At 51.4% G+C, this 18,189-nt stretch overlaps 1 protein-coding gene across 13 annotated transcripts in view; it reads right to left on the reverse strand.

Moving 5' to 3' along the window:
• Positions 1-330: 330 nt before the first annotated feature.
• Positions 331-18,189, reverse strand: part of DBF4B (DBF4B-CDC7 kinase regulatory subunit) — a 31,463-nt gene continuing 13,604 nt past the window's right edge. For 7 of the 13 annotated variants that reach the window (XM_070561800.1, XM_070561794.1, XM_070561802.1 and 4 more), the window contains 10 exons: positions 15,872-16,057; positions 15,229-15,279; positions 14,304-14,367; positions 13,058-13,131; positions 11,357-11,390; positions 9,824-9,869; positions 7,459-7,575; positions 3,697-3,805; positions 3,429-3,553; positions 331-2,516 (listed from right to left, as the gene is read on the reverse strand). In XM_070561800.1, coding sequence (XP_070417901.1) covers positions 1,460-2,516; positions 3,429-3,553; positions 3,697-3,805; positions 7,459-7,575; positions 9,824-9,869; positions 11,357-11,390; positions 13,058-13,131; positions 14,304-14,367; positions 15,229-15,279; positions 15,872-16,057 — 1,863 coding nt within the window. In that variant the 3' untranslated portion in view covers positions 331-1,459. Of the gene's footprint in view, positions 2,517-3,428; positions 3,554-3,696; positions 3,806-7,458; positions 7,576-9,823; positions 9,870-11,356; positions 11,391-13,006; positions 13,132-14,303; positions 14,368-15,228; positions 15,280-15,871; positions 16,058-18,189 lie in introns of all 13 variants that reach the window. The other 6 variants (XM_070561797.1, XM_070561791.1, XM_070561799.1 and 3 more) reach the window with 1 other exon arrangement.

Raw genomic sequence — 18,189 nt, forward strand, 5'->3', positions numbered from 1 at the left:
ATGCAGCCACCAGGGCCCGGAAGGAAGCTGTTGTCTGGGCTCCCAGGAAGAAGGAGGGCCCCTAGCAGGAACGCTCATTAGGGCAAAGCAGTGTCCTTGAGTGGGTGGCGAGGGTTCAGAGACAAGTGAGTGACCCGAGGACTGGACGACGGCTGCCCGACCTCCCCTCAGCCCTGAGGGGCTAGGCGAGCCAGAGGGTGGTGGCACTCACAATGCTGTCCACCTGCAGGAGGCTCCCGCCTGCTCTGCAGTTATTCTGTCCATCTCTCTGGGCCCTCAGCCCTGCCTCGGGCAGATCAGGGCCTCACACACTGACTCCAGCCCCATCTCTTTGCTATTTGTTAACAAATGTATTTACAGTTCCCGAACCAAGATTAATTGTGAAATTTAACAGGAATGGCATAAAAAGGCCAATCATGACCTCTATGAGGGTTGTGCACACAGTTGCTCTATTTCCAAACTAACAACTCCGGTCCTCACCCGCAGCTAGGCCCCCCTTTCTTCCTCCAAAATGAGACCGGGAATAGCATCAGGCTTCTGATAGCTTCAACATTTAAAGAGACAAACACAGAGAGACAGAGAAGGGTGAGAAGAACCACAGTCAAAATGTAATAATAAAAAAAAAGTAGCGAAAGAATCAATAGCAAACCCATCTCTGGCTCCAGATTAATGGCTTGGCTCAAAGAAATGGGGGGAGGTCCTTGGGGAAGGAGGGTGGGAGGGAAGAGGGTGATGCAGAAGTTGGCAGGTGAACCGGTGACCCTGGAACAGCAGAACTCAGGGTGGGCAGCCAGGGCTGAGAAGGGAAGAGGTGAGAAGGGTCCCCAGAGGGGGCTCTGGCCACATGCCAGGCTCAGGGGAAAGGTCAGCACTGGGCCCCCACTAAGTGCTGGGGAGGGAGCTCGGTAAGAGCTGCAGCCGAGCCCCTCCTCTGCTTCATATGTTCCTGAGGATCTTGTGCACGAGCGTGGGGGGCTGGGGGAGGGGACACAAACACAGGCACTTCGGAAAGCAGAAGAACCACATGCTTGTGGGAAAGGAGGCTGGGGGTGGGGGAGGGGAGCACCAACAGCTCACCCTCTTGGCTCTGCAAAGAGGCAAGTGCCTGCAGAGGGACAGGAAGCCAGGCCAGGGCTCCTGCTGCTCCAGCTCCTCTGTGGTCCCTCCCTATGCCAACCTTGCCTTGGCCTCCTGGCGTGGGCAGCTGGCCATGGCTGGACAGGCCCATCACTGGACCAGACTGCTGCTGGTCAAGGACACGGCTGGAGGCCGGGGTAGGAGAGGGCAGCCCCCAGCCCAGACGCTCCTGGTCCTACCCAAAGACTGGCAGGTGAGAGGACGGGCTCTTTCGATCCCACAGGGCTCGGCCACAAAGAGCTGTTCACTTGGACTTCAAAGGCCAGGCCCAGGGCTCCTTCTGGCTCTTTTGGGGAGCCCTGGGGCACTGCTCCTCCTTGTGTCAGCCCTGGCTGGGTATGCAGCACTCAGCAGAGGTATAACTGATATCTCTGCATCTGGCCCTGGAGTTGGGAGCTGTCTGGCCCCACAGCTGTGTGCCCGAGGGACTCACAGGAGGAGTTTGCTGCTGCCACTGGGCTGGGGCTGGGAAACAGGAAGGCAGGGGATTGGGAGAGGTTGGGGGATCCAGAACCATTGGGAGCAGCTGGTTTCCACACTGGCTGGCAGAGGGTGGGGAAAGAGAGGTAGATTGGCTCTCTGCAGGTCCTCCTGGGGGCTGTGTGCCCACAGCTGAGTGCAGGTGGGCTGACAGCTGGCCTGGAGCTGCAGGGCAGCTGGGGAGCTGGTCAGCCTGCTGGGGGACACGGCCAAGGGCTGCACACTCTGAATCCTCAGATCCTGGGGGCCAGCCTCCCCCAGGCCAGGGAGACTGTGTAGCCCAGAACTCAGCTGGCCTGTCTGTCAGTGGCCAGGAGAAGGCATCTGGGAGGGAGAGGCAGGTCTGTGGGTGGCACAAGGGCAGGAGGGAGGCCGGAGGGCTGGGCTCATGGCCTGGAAGGGCGAGGGACAGGAGGTGCCTGCCACCAGTTGTCCTGGTGCCACAGGGGCTGGGGGCTCTTGGGTCAAAGAATGAGCCCTGTGGCCAGGACACTCCTGGCCTCTTCTCGGTATTGCTGCTGGGGAACTGAACCTTTCGCTTGTGGCCAACAAGTGCCAGGTCTGGGCCAGAGGAGAGGGCTGCAAAGCCAGAGCTGGAAAGGAGGCACTGGGAAGCAGGGCTCCTGGACACTGGTGTCCCTGGGGGGTCCACAATGACATCAGCCAACTCCTCCAGCTCCTGGCAGCTTGCTACTGGTCGGGGTATCTCGCCAGCCTCCACAGGTTCAGCTGGTGCCTTCATGTCACCCATCTTCCCATCCTGCTCTTGGGCGCCTGGGACCTGGTGGTTGTCTTCTTCCCTCATCCTGGGAGATGCTGCCCTGGGATGGGAGGGCTGGCTGGGAGGCAGAGTCTCAGGACATAGAAGGTCACAATCTGAAGCCGGGGAGCCTGGCTGCCTGTGGGGACAGAAACACCCAGTAGGCCACAGGGCTCAGCTCCACAGGAGGTGGCAAGGTGGGATCCTCCCAGGTTGGGGCTGAGGGCAGGGTCGGGGGACACACATGGTGCTACCCTTCTGGGTCTTTGTGTGCTGAAGAGAGCTGCCCATGCTGGGGCGCTGTGAAAGGCCTGCTCTGTGGGTCTGACCCTGCAGTAGCGGCCAGCCCTGTGTGCACCTCTCTTGGCTCTGCGGCCTGTGGTTGGGGCTGGCCAGAGGCACAGGTTAGAGACTGTTGCTTTTAATAACTCCACAGAGGAGGCTGTGCCCTTTGGTGGCTGGAGAAAGCAGCACAGAACCTGGCTGTGTGAGCTGAGCTGGAGGGAGCCCCAAGGTGGAGACTCAGGGTGAGAGGGGAAGCCACAGCTCCTTGGTGGGCAGCAGGGGAGAGCTGGGCTCAGGGGGCCCTGGAATTCCACCGAATCCCCTGAAATCCTTCTTTCTGGGGGCAACTTCTAGAAAGGCAGAAAGACTTTGCTCTTCACTCACCTGGGATGGACCCAGGAATCCCATTCCCCATTTCTAGAAGACCAGACAGGCATGTGACCGGACATATGCCAGAAGCAGCAACTGCTGAACTGCTCCCCCGTCCCCACAACCGGCAGTGCTGGTGCATTGGGAAGGGAGCTACGCTCTGGTCTGGGCTAAGTCCCAACTGGCTGAAGCTACAAATGGAGGTCTCCCCACTGCCCCACCTCTAAAACGAACAGGACAGAGAATGGTGGGGAAAAAAGGTGAGGAAAGAGAAGAATGCCACAGGCTGGTCCCTGCTGTCGCCAACCTGAGGGCTCCTTTCCCCTAGAGAGGGTGGCAGCGGGAGGGTGAGAAGGCAGTGGTGCCCCTGACCCATGGCAGGCCGCACGGCGCTCACCTAGGGAGGCTGGCCTGGAAGGGGATGTCCGCAAAGCTGTGGCTGAGCCGGGCGATGATCCGATCAACTTCTGCATACGGATGGGCTTCCAGGGCAAAGCCCTGGTGCTGGGTGCTCTGCAGATGCTGCCCAGGGGAAAGCAGGCACAAGGATTAGACAAGGCCGAGGAGGGACGCGAGCAGACCGCCCAGCCACAGCAGGGTGGAGACTGGTGGGAAAGGTGCTCTCAGAACAGTCAGGGAGCAGCGGCTTAGCGGGGAAGGCTCACCCCACGGAGCTCCTCAAAAGCCTCTCGGCAGCACTCGCAGTAGCCTCTCTTCCTCCCCGGAGCCATGCGGGCAGCTGACCGTGGACTTGGCTCTCGTTCCTTGGGTTCTCTGGGGATGGCACAGGTGTGGGAAAGTGGTCACCGCTGGGGCCTTCAAGGGGCAACTGCTGCTCCAGGGCCTGGAGCCCAGGCCAGTGAGGGGATGGACCAAAACGGCCCTGGAGCTGGGCTGGCATAAGCAGGCCTGCCTCCACTTGGCACCATTTGTCCAAGGATGCAGGAGAGGCAACAAGGAAGATGAGACCTCCCTGTGGGCCGCCTCTCCTAGCTGTCCTTTTCCCACCCACTCAACTCAAACCACAGGGGAGGACAGGTGATGGCGGCAGCAAGAATCCCTCATAGGACAATTCCAGTTCTGTGCTCACACTCAAACCCACGTTCACTTGCCCTGCAAGAGGAGAGGGGAAAGGCCTCAATGGCAGCAAGGGAACTGTGCTGTCCTCGATCTCTTCCACCTTGAATGTCCCCTCACCCTGGTTCAGTCTGTCTCCTCCCTCACGCTGACCTGTGCCTTGTACACCTTCACCGAGGACTTGCAAATCTTCTGAAACCTGACTTCTCCTCTGAATTTCAGTCCTGTATTTTTGTTGTTGTTGTTGAAGAAGACTTGCCCTGAGCTAATATCCATTGCCAATCCTTCTCTTTTTGTTTGAGGAAGACTAGCCCTGAGCTAACATCTGTTCCAATCTTCCTCTACTTTATATGTGGGTCACCACCACAGCATGGCTGTCGAGTGGTGTAGGTCCTTGCCTGGGATCTGAACCTGTGAACCTGAACCTGGGCCACTGAAGTGGAGACAGTGAACTTAGCCACAGCACTACACAGCTGGCACTCAGTCCTGTATTTCCTTCTTTTTTCTTTTTTAAAGATTTTATTTTTCCTTTTTCTCCCAAAAGCCCCCTGGTACATAGTTGTGTGTTTTTAGTTGTGGGTCCTTCCAGTTGTTGAATGTGGGATGCCACCTCAGCATGGCTTGACGAGCAGTGCCATGTCTGTGCCCAGGATCCGAACTGGTGAAACCCTGGGCTGCCAAAGCAGAGCACGCGAACTTAACCACTCAGCCACAGGGCCGGTCCCCTAAGTCTTGTATTTCTAATGGCCTGCAGGGCACTGCTATTTAACCGTCCGAGCAAGCTCAACATGTCCCAAATAGTCCTGTGTAAGGACTTCTAAGTATGACACAAAACCCACAAAACAGAAAAAAGAAAAGCTGATAAATTCAAGTACATGCAATTTTTTAAAATGTGTGCCTGGCAGAAAACATAAGCAAAGTTAAAAGACAAACAGCAAAGTGGGGGGAGCTACTTATAACGAAGAACATGCACAGAAGTTCATTCTCCTCAAACCTGAAGGGCTCCTCACAGATCAATAAGAAAGTGATCAACAACTGGATAGAAAAATGGGCAAACGACATGAGGAAGGTTCCCACAAAAAGAGATTCAAATGACCAAACATATGAAAACAGACTTCACCTCATTGAGAATGAGAAGAAATGAAAATTGTAATCACACCGAGGTTCAGTTTTAATCTATCAGACTGGGGGAGGTCAACAAAGCTGAGAGCTCACAGGATCAGCCAAGGGTCTGGGGAACAGGCTCTGGTCCAGGGCGGTGAGAGCACACTCTGGCATCTCCTCCATGAAAAGCAATTTGGCTGCATTTATCAAAATTAGAAATGCAGGCACCCTTTCACCCAGCATTTCCACTTTGAGGAATTTATTCTGCAAATATACTTGAACAATCATAAACGTACTCTGAACCAGACTATTCACTGCAGCACTGTTTATAACAGCAAAAGCCTGGAAATAATCTAAGCATCCATCACCCAGAGCTGGTTAAGTAAACCACAGTAAATCCATACAACGGAATACCCTGCAGCCATACAAGGGAACGAGGATGCTCTTCAGGTACTAATCATTAATTGATCTAAGACATATTAAGGGGAAATAGCAAGATCCAGTACAGTGAATATTATGCTCCTCTTTATGTAAGAAGAGAGAACCAAGGAGACACGACGTACTTCTGTGCAAGCAGATCTCTGGAGAGATCCATGACTGGAGACTGGGGGATGGGTGTGGAATACAGATTTTTCACTTTAAACCCTTTGTAACTCTTTTTTTTTTGAGGAAGATTAGCCCTGAGCTAACATCTGCTGCCAATCCTCCTCTTTTTGCTGAGGAAGACTGGCCCTGAGCTAACATCCGTGCCCATCTTCCCCTACTTTATATGTGGGACACCTACCACAGCATGGCTTGCCAAGCGGTGCCATGTCTGCACCTGGGATCTGAACTGGCGAACCCTGGACCACCAAAGCAGAACGTGTGAAAATAACTGCTGTGCCATTGGGTTGGCCTCCGCTTTGTAACTCTTGAATTTTGAACCAACATATAATAATTTTTAAATTAAAAAACTTTAAACATTTCCTCTCACAGATTTTCTACACATACACCCCTTTCCCCCCCAGAACCCTCCCTGGGCCAACCCCTTCTCTCTCTCTTTTTTTTCGGTGAGGAAGATTTGCCCTGAGCTAATGTCCATTGCCAATCCTCTTTTTTTCTTTTTGCTTGAGGAAGATTAGCCTTAAGCTAACATCTGCACCAATCTTCTTCTATTTTGTATATGGGATGTCTCCACAGCATAGCTGACAAGTGGAGCAGGTCTGTGCTCAGGATCTGAACCCATGAACCCGGGCTGCTGAAGTGGAATGCACAGAACTTTAACCACTCAGCCACAGGGCCAGCCCCCTAACCCCCTCTCTATGTAACACTAAAGCTTCGTCGCTTCTTCATCTTCTTCCCTTTACAACCTCCCAGCTCCTCAGCGACCCCAAGGCCATCCCAGGCCTCGCCGCAGCTCCCTGCCCCAAGCTCGGGCTGCCTCCTGGCCGGCGCTCTCTGGTATCCCTTGCACCTTCTGGGAAAGGATGAAGGTCACCTGGACTTCAGCTTAGCTCATTCTCGCCTTCCTCCTCTCTCCATCTACTGCCACATTCCCTTCTGGTTTTCCTCCCATTTGCATGATTTCCTGACCCCACGGCCTTTATCTACTGGTAGAACCCAGAGGCACTCCTTGGCCATGGAACTCTCAGGCTGCCCCATTCTCCTGGTCTGTGAACTAAGCCTGTGGCCCAGAAGCTAGAAAGGGTCTGAGAAGGCACCTAGACCGTCAACCGAGCCTTGTTCCTTCTGCACTTCGGTCAGCGACAGTCCAAATTCTTACACATCTGCACAACAGGAATAACAACAAGCCTACAAGCCGCTTCGGGTCCCCCAGATGCCCTGCCCCTTATTGTTCCTCACATTTAGCTCAAAAGGCCTCAAACTTTGATGTGCATCGAAATTACCCAGGGAACTCGTGAGAATGTAGCTTTTGGGGCTCCATCATCAGAGACTGTGATTCTGTGGGTGTGGAGCCCAGGAACCTGCATTTTTAATGCCCCCCCCCCCCCCCCCGGGGACTCTGAAGTTTCAGAAACCAGCCTATTGCCCTCTGGACACAAGCCAAACTCTTCAGTAGGGATGGAGAATACCAAATAATACGGAGAAGCACTCCTAATGCCTCTCTTCTCTGGGCTAAGTTCCCAGAATAGACTTTGCCTAAGGAGCTAACACATGGCCATTCCCAAATCTGAGCAGCAGGCCTCCGAGGGGAAGGACTTTGGCCTGTAACCAGCCCTTGGTACTCAGGAACCAGAAAGACCCACCTGGTACGGTGTGAGCTGCCCAGGGTCGTCGGGGCCTCAAACGGACTTGCATCTTTGGGTCCCAGAAAAGAAATTTCAGGAAAGGATTTAAACTGATGGTGGAAAGGACGAAACTTCCTGAAACACAGAAAACTTCCACTTTGACTCCAGTGGGGAAGGGACAAGATGAGAAGGGGGGCCGGCCCAGCGCCCTAGAATTCCAATCCTGATAAAATAGATTCTCACCTGCACACCTTTTAAGTTCTCAAACCAAACTCCCATCAGCCTTTCTAGGTTAAGTGACTATGTATGCTCTCCCTGTCTACTTTTCAAGCCCGTTTACACTCACTGCTTCATCTGAATCCTATTATCACCCTCTGAGCTGAGTGGAACGAGTGGTGGTGTCCCATTTTATAGAAGAGGAAATGAAGCCCAAAAGGTTCTGTGACTTTCCCAGGGGCTCACGACTAGTAAAGCGGCCGTGACCAGCCCAGAAGCCACTGCCTCCCAACTCCTGATTTAGTTCTTATCACCTTTCCATTTTGTTCCTTGACCCTAAAACAACCTTTCCGGACTCTAGCCTAGCAGAATCTAAAAGGAAGAATGTTTAAACAGTGATTTTCCTGCTCTGTGAAGAGAAACACTTCTGCTCTGCACTGGTCCTTTGCACCATCCTAGGGGTGGTGTTCTGAACGGAAAGGAGAGGCACAGCGAAGGTTCCCGCTAGTCAGACCCATACTGAGTGGTTTTGGTGCTTTGCCCCAAGTTGTTCACGTTCAAGAGACTTTCAGAGCCGGGTCTGGTAATTCGTGGAGGCTCGGCAAACCCAGCTGGAGGAACTTCCAGCTCACAGTTGACTGCAGTGGCTCCAGGGGAGAGCGCAGGCCTTGGGTTCCTGGGCGGCACAGTGAGAGCCCTGGCCTCAGGAGTGAATTAACAAATGAGTCTTTTTGGACCCTTAAGGAGAAGGAGGTGCCGCCTTTATGGCTGTGGTACCCCCTTGTTCTTCTTCCTCAAAGATGTTTTATTTCTGCTTAGGAGGCTGGGAAGTTGAGGTTGGTGAGGCTATCAGCCTTTGAAGAGCACCTGCTTCAGGACAGCACATTAGAAGAGTCACAAGAAACCTCAGCCCCACGTGCATCTCCTCTCTTGCCTGTGAGGCCAGGGACACACAAAGACGTGTACCCGCTCCGGGAATGGATACTGCCTAGGCCTGCCACGTGCAGTGAGATACTGAGGCATTGGCGATGTCTCAGCTGCTGCATACGAGTCATGACTACTTGCATTTAACTGGTTGTGAAGGGGCTGGGGCTGAGGACATGTACGCCCTCCCATTGGAACCGGAGAAGAGAGCACCTCATTACCATCCCTGCATTTTTTCCACTCACTTTTGGGCCACCAAAGCCAACTCTGTACTGTGTGCAGGCACTGAGAAGGGAACCTAGGCCCATGTGGAGGATGGGCAGGCTTGCCAGGCTCCCGGGGCTGGGTCCTTAGCTTCCCTGCCTGAGGCTGAGGGATACAGACAATTCTGGTCCTAGGAATCTCTGCTGGGTACATGTGGCCATTTCTTTTTCAAAAAACTTTTTGAGAGAATTCTAGATTCACAGAGACTTTTGATCTAGCACCTCCTGAAGAGTCAGTGATCACCCAGGTGGCTAACAGCTCATCAGGTTACCATCACGTGACCCTCCTGCTCTAGGTAAGCAGGGGCCCTAACGGTGAACGGACAGGGCAGAGAGGAGAGGGCGCCAGGCAGGACAGTCAGGACACCTGGATTCCAGCCTTGGGCTAAGATTCACTGGCAAAGTGGCTGTGTTCCAGTCCCTTAATTTCTCTGACCTCAGTTTCTCCATTAGGAAGAGGATGGACTCACGCTATTTTTCACCCAGGGCTGTCATGAGATAACATGCGCCAAAACAGAAAGGTTTCATTAAGCACAAGGTGATGTGACAAGTGAGCCCCAATGCCACCCCAAACATCCTCACTTCAGCCAAGATGACTGTACTAGCACTGTACTGGGGCCAGCAATGATTCGATATTAAGTGTCAGCATACACCTGGGGGAAACAAGGAGCAATAATGAGCTTGGATGGGACAGCATGAGCTCATAAAAGCAGAGCATTAAAAGGAGGTAATTCACAAACAGGGTCATTAACCTCTGACTCATGACCAAGAGGAGTGCCAACTGTGCAATGCCACCTTCAGAGGCTCCTCGTGGTCTGTGTAACACTTCTCCATGACAGAGGGAGAAATCGGCTTCTGGGGAGGAGGAAGGTGCAGGGCTGAGGGGCTCCATATCCCCCACATCAGCTCAGGGCCCCTAAGCACCTCTGTTCCATGTGGGCCTGGTGGGGATGAGGGGAGAGAGAGGAGGCCCCACTCACCTGCTCTCATCTTCGATTTTGAGGAACGGAGCCTTCAGTCTGGCCACTGGAAGGGAAGAGTGCACACATTAGCCATCCGTCTGCTCCAGTGCAGGGCCTGCGGCGCACACAGGAAATGCTCAGAGAGGAGAGGCTCAGCCAAAGCCTAAGAGCCTCTCGGAGCTGGAACACACACTGCCAAGGTGCGCCTTTCCATTTGGCAGAGGTGAGGCACCCACTCCCATTTCCTCCGGCCTCTACCCTGGGAGAAAGAGTCCCACTATAGGAGGAGAAGCTGCAGGGTGCCTGGGGTCCTAGGTGTGCCTGCCCTCAGCAGGATACAGGATCGTCCTGTGTGTGGGTTCTGGAAGCTGTCAACCAACCATTAGAAACCTGGCTGGGTGGGAGAAACCTAGCCCCTGTCGGGTTCTGCCAATAGCCTCACGCCCTTCTCAGACCTTTATTCCTGGTGTCTCAGAATCCCAAGGGGCCTGAGAACAATCCCAGGCAGAATTCTCCATGAGAACCCTCGGCGTCTGGGGGGAGCAGAGAGGAAAAGAATTAAAGAGTGTTTGTCTAGCTATCTTAGCAGAAGGATGGTAAAAAAATATCAAAGGTTCCTGAAAAAATAGGGTAATGGGGTGCTGGGAAGACAAGTCTGGAGTCAATTAATCCAGAGATTCATCTTCTACTAGCCAGTTATTTGCACAGTTTACAAAATCTCTTAGGCATTACGAAACACTTTCACCTTCCCATGGTGACCCGAAGTCCTGTCAAAGGGGCAGCCAAGGCACTAGAAGCCTGGGCAGAACCAACAGCCACCAAATCCCCAAAGAGGCTGCCGCCTCACGGCTCCAGACCTGTTCGAGGCCGCTGCCAGCACCCAAGTGAAAAGCAGCCTTTCTCCTTGCACAGCAGCAGTTCCCATTAATTACTTTTTTGGGGCAATTTCTTGTCTTTCTAATTAACTGAGACAGTGATTAAAATTAATTCCCCCACAGATTTCCTTGAATTTCAAACATGAGAGGTGCCAAGTGATTTTTCTTAGCTCCTGCTTGTGCACGAATAAATGCCACTTAAAGAGCATCTTTAGGAGAAACATCCAGGGGAAGAAACTCTCCTGCTGTCCAAGAGGAGCCGGGAGATGGGCCCCTCAATCTGCCTGTTTGTCAATTTCAGGGAGTTTGGCATTTCTTAAAGTGGTAGGCAGCTGTCAAACTGCCCACCGCAAACTGCTCCTGACTCAGGCGAAAAAAGATGCTGAACTTCAATCAACGCCCAGGAACAGCCAGAGGATACAGGAGGCAGAGCGACTACATGGGATTTTGGCTCTAAGGAGAAGCCCTGGCCCAGCAGCTCTGGACTTGGTTGTGGCGGTCCCTCTACCGCCGCGCTCCTCTCTGAAGCCCAGGCCCTGGAAACAGGAAGAGGAACACAACCTGGACTTGCTTCCTGCCGCAGAAAAGTGAGCAGATGCTGCCACAGAGGGAGTCGTGGGGCAGCGTTTAGGGAGGGAGGGATTGCAATTAGATGAGGAAAAGCTACCACACTGACCTTTCCGCGTTCTTGACTCCGCTGGACGTGTTCCCTAAATGGAAAGGGAAAATAGGTCAAGGATGTGAGGGAGCCAGGGGGGTCGAGGAACCAGGCCCAGTGAGCCTAGCTGCTGTGAGTCTGCCCCACTTTGCTTTCCGCTGTCGGCTGAGCCCTCAGCTAGAGCAGAACCGAGCACAACGGCTCCCTCCAGCTCCCCAGGGACATGATGAGTGGTGAGCGCTGTGTGAGAATCTCAACGGCAGCTGACTTTGTGGAGGGAATGCAGGATGCAGCAAAGAGCAAGAGCTGTGGAGTCCGACGGGCTCGGGTGGGAATGGGAGCTGGGCTGCCTGTGATGTGAGGAGTTCCCACTTAGCTCATCGGACGTGACACAAATGAAATCAAAGTAGGTAACAGATGTGACGCAGGGTAGGTGCTCACTACACAGCAACTTGTATTTCCTAGGCACTGCTGCCACTCCAGGTCAGCTTACAGGACAAGGCTGAAGACAATGCCTGTTGCTTTCCTGTGCCCTGTCCTGTGTACCCTGGCTCTGTTGGTCAAAACCAACATTTAGGCCAAGGTCAAACAAAGCTAACATTAAAAGCCAAATGGAACAAATTAAAAAATCAGTAAAAGAGCTGGGGGGTGGGGGCAGGGTGAGAGATCCAGTGGATCCATGACTGCCTGTGCCTCTGGGCCCAGGGAAGTTTAATTCTCCAGGCCATACCTCCAGGGCAAATACCACCCCAAAGAAGCCTTCCACATTCCCTCGCTCATGAGCAGACTGCACCCAGACCTCATCCAAGACTCCCAAGTATCTCCAAAACAGATTATTAAGTGAACAAAGCAAAGTAAAAATACTGTGCATATGCATAAAAAGGAAGAATTTTTGGCATATCTGCTCATATATCCATGAAGTCCTAAAAGGATACCTGAGAAACTGTTCACATTGTTTATCTCAGGCAGGGAGCTCAGTGGCTGAGGAAGACAAGTTGGAGGGGAGAAAGACTTTCACTGTATACCCTTTTCGATTGTGAACGATGGAAACCTATTTAACAGCAGCAGGGAAAACTCAAAGACTCCCAGATGACCAGAGGGTGAGGAGCAAGGGGTGCCAAGGCCGAGCGCTCCACCCTGGCTTGCTACTATGGCTGGTCCTGCTCTTGGGTGCCAGGCCCTTGGCGGACCTGTGGGGCTTAACCCTTCCTTAGATTCAGGCCAGGTGAAGAGAAGACACCATGGCTTTAAATCAGCCCGGGCCCTCTTGATGTGTGGTACACACTGTTCTAACTCCAGAAAAAGAAAGAAAAGCCAAACAAGAATTTGGAAGATGGCAGCTATTTCAAACCACAACAACCCCCCGGCCCCCAGCCATGCAATCTGCAGGCTCATTCCCAGGCCAAGAGCCACCCCCAGAACGGCAGCCTGTCCAGCAGGCCAGGAGCATTTATGTTTCATGTAGGCCAGGACTACCCACAGGCAGTCCACAGCCCAGGCCACAGTGAATGCCTCCATGGACCAAAGAAGATTTGCAGGTAGCACAGGGCAATGCAAGGCTGTGGACACCAGGGATGAGCTGAGAGGCTGTACTCCTTTTACTTTTTCCAGGATGGCCAGGAAAATATGGCTTGGGTGGGTCATGGATTTACCAAAGTTGTCACAGACCTCACTGTTTGCAAACCATCCATTTCCCTTCAGTTCAGCAGGATCACCTACTTCTGGCTTCTTTGGCCCTTGTTTCTTCACACACAAAGCATCCAGAGACAGCTGCTGCACATGTGCCATCATTTCTGTAGAGCAAACACAGGGCTGTGGGCAAAGGACCCGCTCCTCATTTCCCCAGCACAGCCCCTTCCTGGGGCCGGGGACTAAACTTCTCACTTGGCCTGGCCCACTGGATCACACCAGCCTTGCCTGCCACCATCTGGCTATGTTTCACCTCTGCACCTGCTGATGATAAAAGAAAGCGCTGGGTCCCCTATGCCTGGAAAAGCACCTAGGCTAGCTTCATGCTATTTTATAGCACCAAACACAACTCCTGCACAGGAGCTGCCTCATGGCTCACAGAAGGCTTTAAGGCACTGCTGAAGAGCTGCTCCTGTTGGGGAGACCAAGCCATAAAAGTTACTCAGACATATCCTTAGGTGGAAGACCCAGCAAAGTCTATACATGCTGGAGCTTCTCTAACAAACAGGAAGGCAGGAAATTAGATCAAGTCAGAAATAGCTGATTTTCCAGTGACGATGGAGCGCCCCCCGTCCCCCCAACCCCCATCACAAACCAGGACCTTCCTGTGCACAGTTCTCTATTGCCCTGGCAGATCTTGGGCTAGATCTGGACCAGGCCCCTTCAATGGATCAGAGAAAACCCCAGACTCAAAACGGAGCTGAGTATGAGGGCCAGTCACTGCCAGCCGGTTCAGGACGGCTGTTGTGTAGAAATTTACTACAACCTGCAAACAGGTGGTTATAGCGTGAGGCAACCCTATAGAGAAGAAAGAACGTAAAATTCAGTTGGGTCAAACTAGATTGGAGTGTGGGCCACATTATCATTCCTGGTGAGACTGTGGCTAATTTACTTAATCCCTCAGAGGCTCAATTTCATCATCTGTACAAGGGGCAGAGGACTTGGGTGAGGATTAGATGAGGTAATTTTTAGTACAGAGTAAATACCTGATAACTGGTCATGGATATTAGGATTATGTCCTTATTTGTAAAACAGGATCCTCAGACCAACTTGAGGAGACCCATGGTGCAAGTTAAACAAAACAGCGCCATCCAGTGGCTTCACCCTGCTACTGTTACTGCTGCTCTCCGCCCCCTCCCACCTTGGTGGATCAACACAGTAACTGAGTACATCTGGCTCCAGCTGGCTTGCACAACCAGGATCCCTCTAAAAGTGTACACTTCCCGTCCAAGTCACCAACTCTCCCCTCCACAGGCGTCCTGGGCAGAAACAGTACCGTCCACATGCAGAATCCTCACTCCCCAGGAACGGGCATTGGTCAGGAGGCTGCTGCTGCTCCCCTAGAAAGATGAGGCAGGGTCAGGCAGGAGCATGAGACTCCAAAGGCCTGAACGCTGTGGGACAGGTTGTCCTGTCATCCATGTGGGAGGGATGTTGGGGGGAAGCAGGCAGGGGAGAGAACACAGCACCTGGAGAGCCTATGCCAACCCCCAGGAAGACACCTGTCCTCCACATGGACTGGCCGCATCAGGAGGGGATGGACCGCTGATCTGCCCACATGCTTTGCTCTGACCACCTTGTGATCAGGAAGGAGCACATGCTTAGAAGAGAGCCATTTGTCAGGAGGGCCTCTGAGCTCTCAGCACACGATAAGTACAAAATAAATACCAGTGACAACCACCACCATCGAGCAGGAAACTGCTGGCTGCAGACCTGTCTTGCTTGGCTGCCTGAGTCTGGCAATACCATGCTCCCTCATGACCGCCAATGCACCCATCTTGATGTCACTTTAATGACTCCTCTCACAAGATCACCTTAACTCCTCCTTCTGCCACTTAACTTTAATGGCCCTGGATTCTCACAAAAAGGACAAAGAGCTACGTGTGAAAGACTACAAAGCTTGGCTTATGTGCAAAGCAGACATGCTCCACAGCATTCCTCAAAGGTTCTCTTGGTCGGCTCTGGAGTTGGAAAGATCAAGGAGTCGAATCTTGGCTCTATCACTCACTCCCTGGGTGACTCTAGACTAATTACTTGACTTCTCCGAGCCCACTTCCTCATTAGTAAGAAGGAAATAATGACGATACTACACATCTTACAGGGTGTGCAATTTGTTAAAACTTCAGAAGAGCCTCAGGAAAAAGGCTAAACCCCGCCCTGTGCCAGAGATGTCCCCCTCTAGCCCGTGTCCCTCAGCTCACCTGGTTTCTGATGGCTTTCTGCAGTAGCTCCTTCCCTCGGCTCGTAGGCACCTGACAGGAAGAGAAGAGCAATGAGGTATGCTGTGTAGACCACCTGTGCACAAACAGATGTTTACACAGGCGCTGGTGAGGCTGTCTTGGTGTCATGTCCCTCAGAAAGCTGGGAGCAGTGACAAGTGAGGAGTGGCAGAAACGAGGGCCTAGAGAACCCTTCAGAGGTAAAGGTAAAGCCACACACAGGTTCAGGTCACCCACAGGTAGCTGCAGCCTGGACCCTGAAGTCACCCGAGGTCAAAGGATTACAAACGTTTTAAGACCTCTCTCTAAGAGCCTCTGCACTCTCCAGCAGATAAGCCTGGGCCAATTCCAACGAGCTCTCTCTGGTTAACAGAGGACCCTCCTATTGCTTCTGAACCTCTGACTCTGAAGTCCCATAAAAAGTGAACACATGTCATTGAAGGGATAGCATGGTGCTGAGGTATTTAGATCCAGAGCTATGATAAAATATTTTTAGATCCTGAATTCAAATGAGAGATTAAATTAAACCAGGTGAAACTAAAAACAGAGACTCCCTAAAAGGGCTCACTGAGGCTTACTTCCTTTGTGTAGAGAACACACCTTTCCCACCCCACGAGGTTCTTACCGAATCTACAGGCTTCTGTGAAGGCCTGGCATGGCCACCTTTTGGATCGACCATGGATGGTGTTTCCACTCTGACCTCGCTGGGGCTGGGGCAGCCTCTGTGACTTGTTCCACTGCTCTCCGCCTTCGCTTCCCTGCGGCTGGACACGATGTAACTTACTTCTTTGCTCAAAAAACCCTCAATTACCTGAAACCAGATCACAGAGGTGGTTGAAAACCAAAAGTAGATGTAAAATCATCAATATTGAGAGGTTAGGGAAGGAAATCTTGGCTGCCAGAAGTTCCAGAATCAATGTCTTTAAATAGACCAAAGGCAGTTCCGTACTGGGCCCTCAAGAAGACATCATCCTGAAATATAATAGAGTTCATATATATAATACAGGTTTTTGTCTCCAGAATTGCTGCTCCTGACCCAGCCGCCTTTGAGTTATTTGACCAGCCTGAGTTTGCATGGAGCAAGAGCATACTGAAGGGACCAGAGAGGATTAAAACTAGCTTGGGTAAGTCATGATTTTTCTGTGATGATACACTGGGACATCTAGACACTGCATCTGTAATCTTGACCTCACTAAGAAAAGGAACCTAAAATGTGAAACAAAAAAAGGTTTTGGCTATTACTCAGCTGCATAGATATCTGCTCACCCTTCATGAAAGGATCTGACTCATCTTTGCATCCCAACAACCCAACACAGTGCCTGAAACACAATGACACTTAACTCAGGTTTATGGAAAGAAGAAAAGACGATTAAGCAGTGATGAGCTAGCGAATGCTCAATGACCGACTCTGGGAAAAAACCTGCTTTGTACCCTTTTCCAATTTCTATGGGTTAAATACTCCTACGGTGGCTGATTTCAAGCTACCAATATGATGTCACTAACAATTTGTTCTCATGAGCCAGTACCAGCCAGCTCCAAATACCTCTGAAAATAAGAATGGATGATATCTCTAAAGTGGACTGAATGAGAAACCTGGCACTTAGGTTAAAAAAAAAGTTTAGGCTTCTCAAAAAGCTAAACATAGATTACCCTATGACCCAGCAATTCCACTGCCAGGTATATACCAAGAGAACTGAAAACAGGGACTTGAATAGATACTTGTACACCAATGTCCACTGCAGCGTTATTCACAACAGCCAATAATCAGAAACAACCCAGGTGTCCATCAACAGATGAACGGATAAGCAAAATGTAATCTATCCCCACACCAGAATATTACTCAGTCATGAAAAGAAATGAAGTTCTGATACATGCTACAAAATAGATGAACCTTGAAAACATTATGCTAAGTGAAATAAGCCAGACACAGAAGGACAAGTATCAGCGATTCCACTGACACGAGATATCTAGAATAGGCAAATTCATAGAGACATAAAGGAGATTAGGCTTAACGGGGGCTGAAGGGAGGGGAAATGGGAAGTTACTGCTTAATGGTTACAGAGGTTCTGTTTGGGGTAATAAAAGTTTTTGGAAGAGGTGGCGGTGATGGTTACACAACAGTGTGAATGTAATTAATGCCAATGAGCTGTACGCTTAAAAATGGGTAAAATGGTATATTTTATGGTATATACATTTTACTACAATTAAAAAAATTCTTTAGGGGGCCAGCCCTGTGGCCGAGTGGTTAAGTTCGTGTGCTCCGCTTCTGCAGCCCAGGGTTTCGCCGGATCAAATCCTGGGCACGGACATGGCACCGCTCATCAAGCCATGCTGAGGTGGCATCCCACATGCCACAACTAGAAGGACCCACAACTAAAAATACACAACTATGTACGGGGGGCTTTGGGGAGAAAAAGGAAAAATAAAAAAATCTTTAAAAAAAAAGAAGAAAAAAAAATTCTTTAAAGTTACAGCTCGAAGGAGTACGTCTGTCTAAGTTCTGCTATACTGCAAAAACAAATGCTAGAGCGTAGGAATGAAGTAATGACTATCCTATATAAATGTGGTAGATTATTTAATGGCCACACATTCCTCTCATCCCAACAAACCCACTCCTTTGCAATGTGACTTTGCTGTTCCTCCCATCAGGAGGTGGAGCCTGATTTTTCCATTCCCTTGAATCAGACTCCTTTTGACCAAGAGAATGTGGTGAAAGTAACAGGTATGAGATCTAGAGCCTAGGCCTCAACAGGCCTTGTAGCTTCTCCCTTCACCTTCTAGGAAAGCTGCCTGAGACCACTGTGTAATTGGCTGATCCAGCTGACTGTATACACGACAGTGTATATAATACAATGTATGTAAGAAGCTTCTCATACAATGCATGAGGCCACATAGAGGCACCAATTGCCAAATGTGTGAGTAAAGTCATCTTGGTCCTTCCAG

This window comes from Equus przewalskii, chromosome 10, assembly GCF_037783145.1.
Source record: "Equus przewalskii isolate Varuska chromosome 10, EquPr2, whole genome shotgun sequence".
Classification (NCBI taxonomy): Eukaryota; Metazoa; Chordata; class Mammalia; order Perissodactyla; family Equidae; genus Equus; species Equus przewalskii.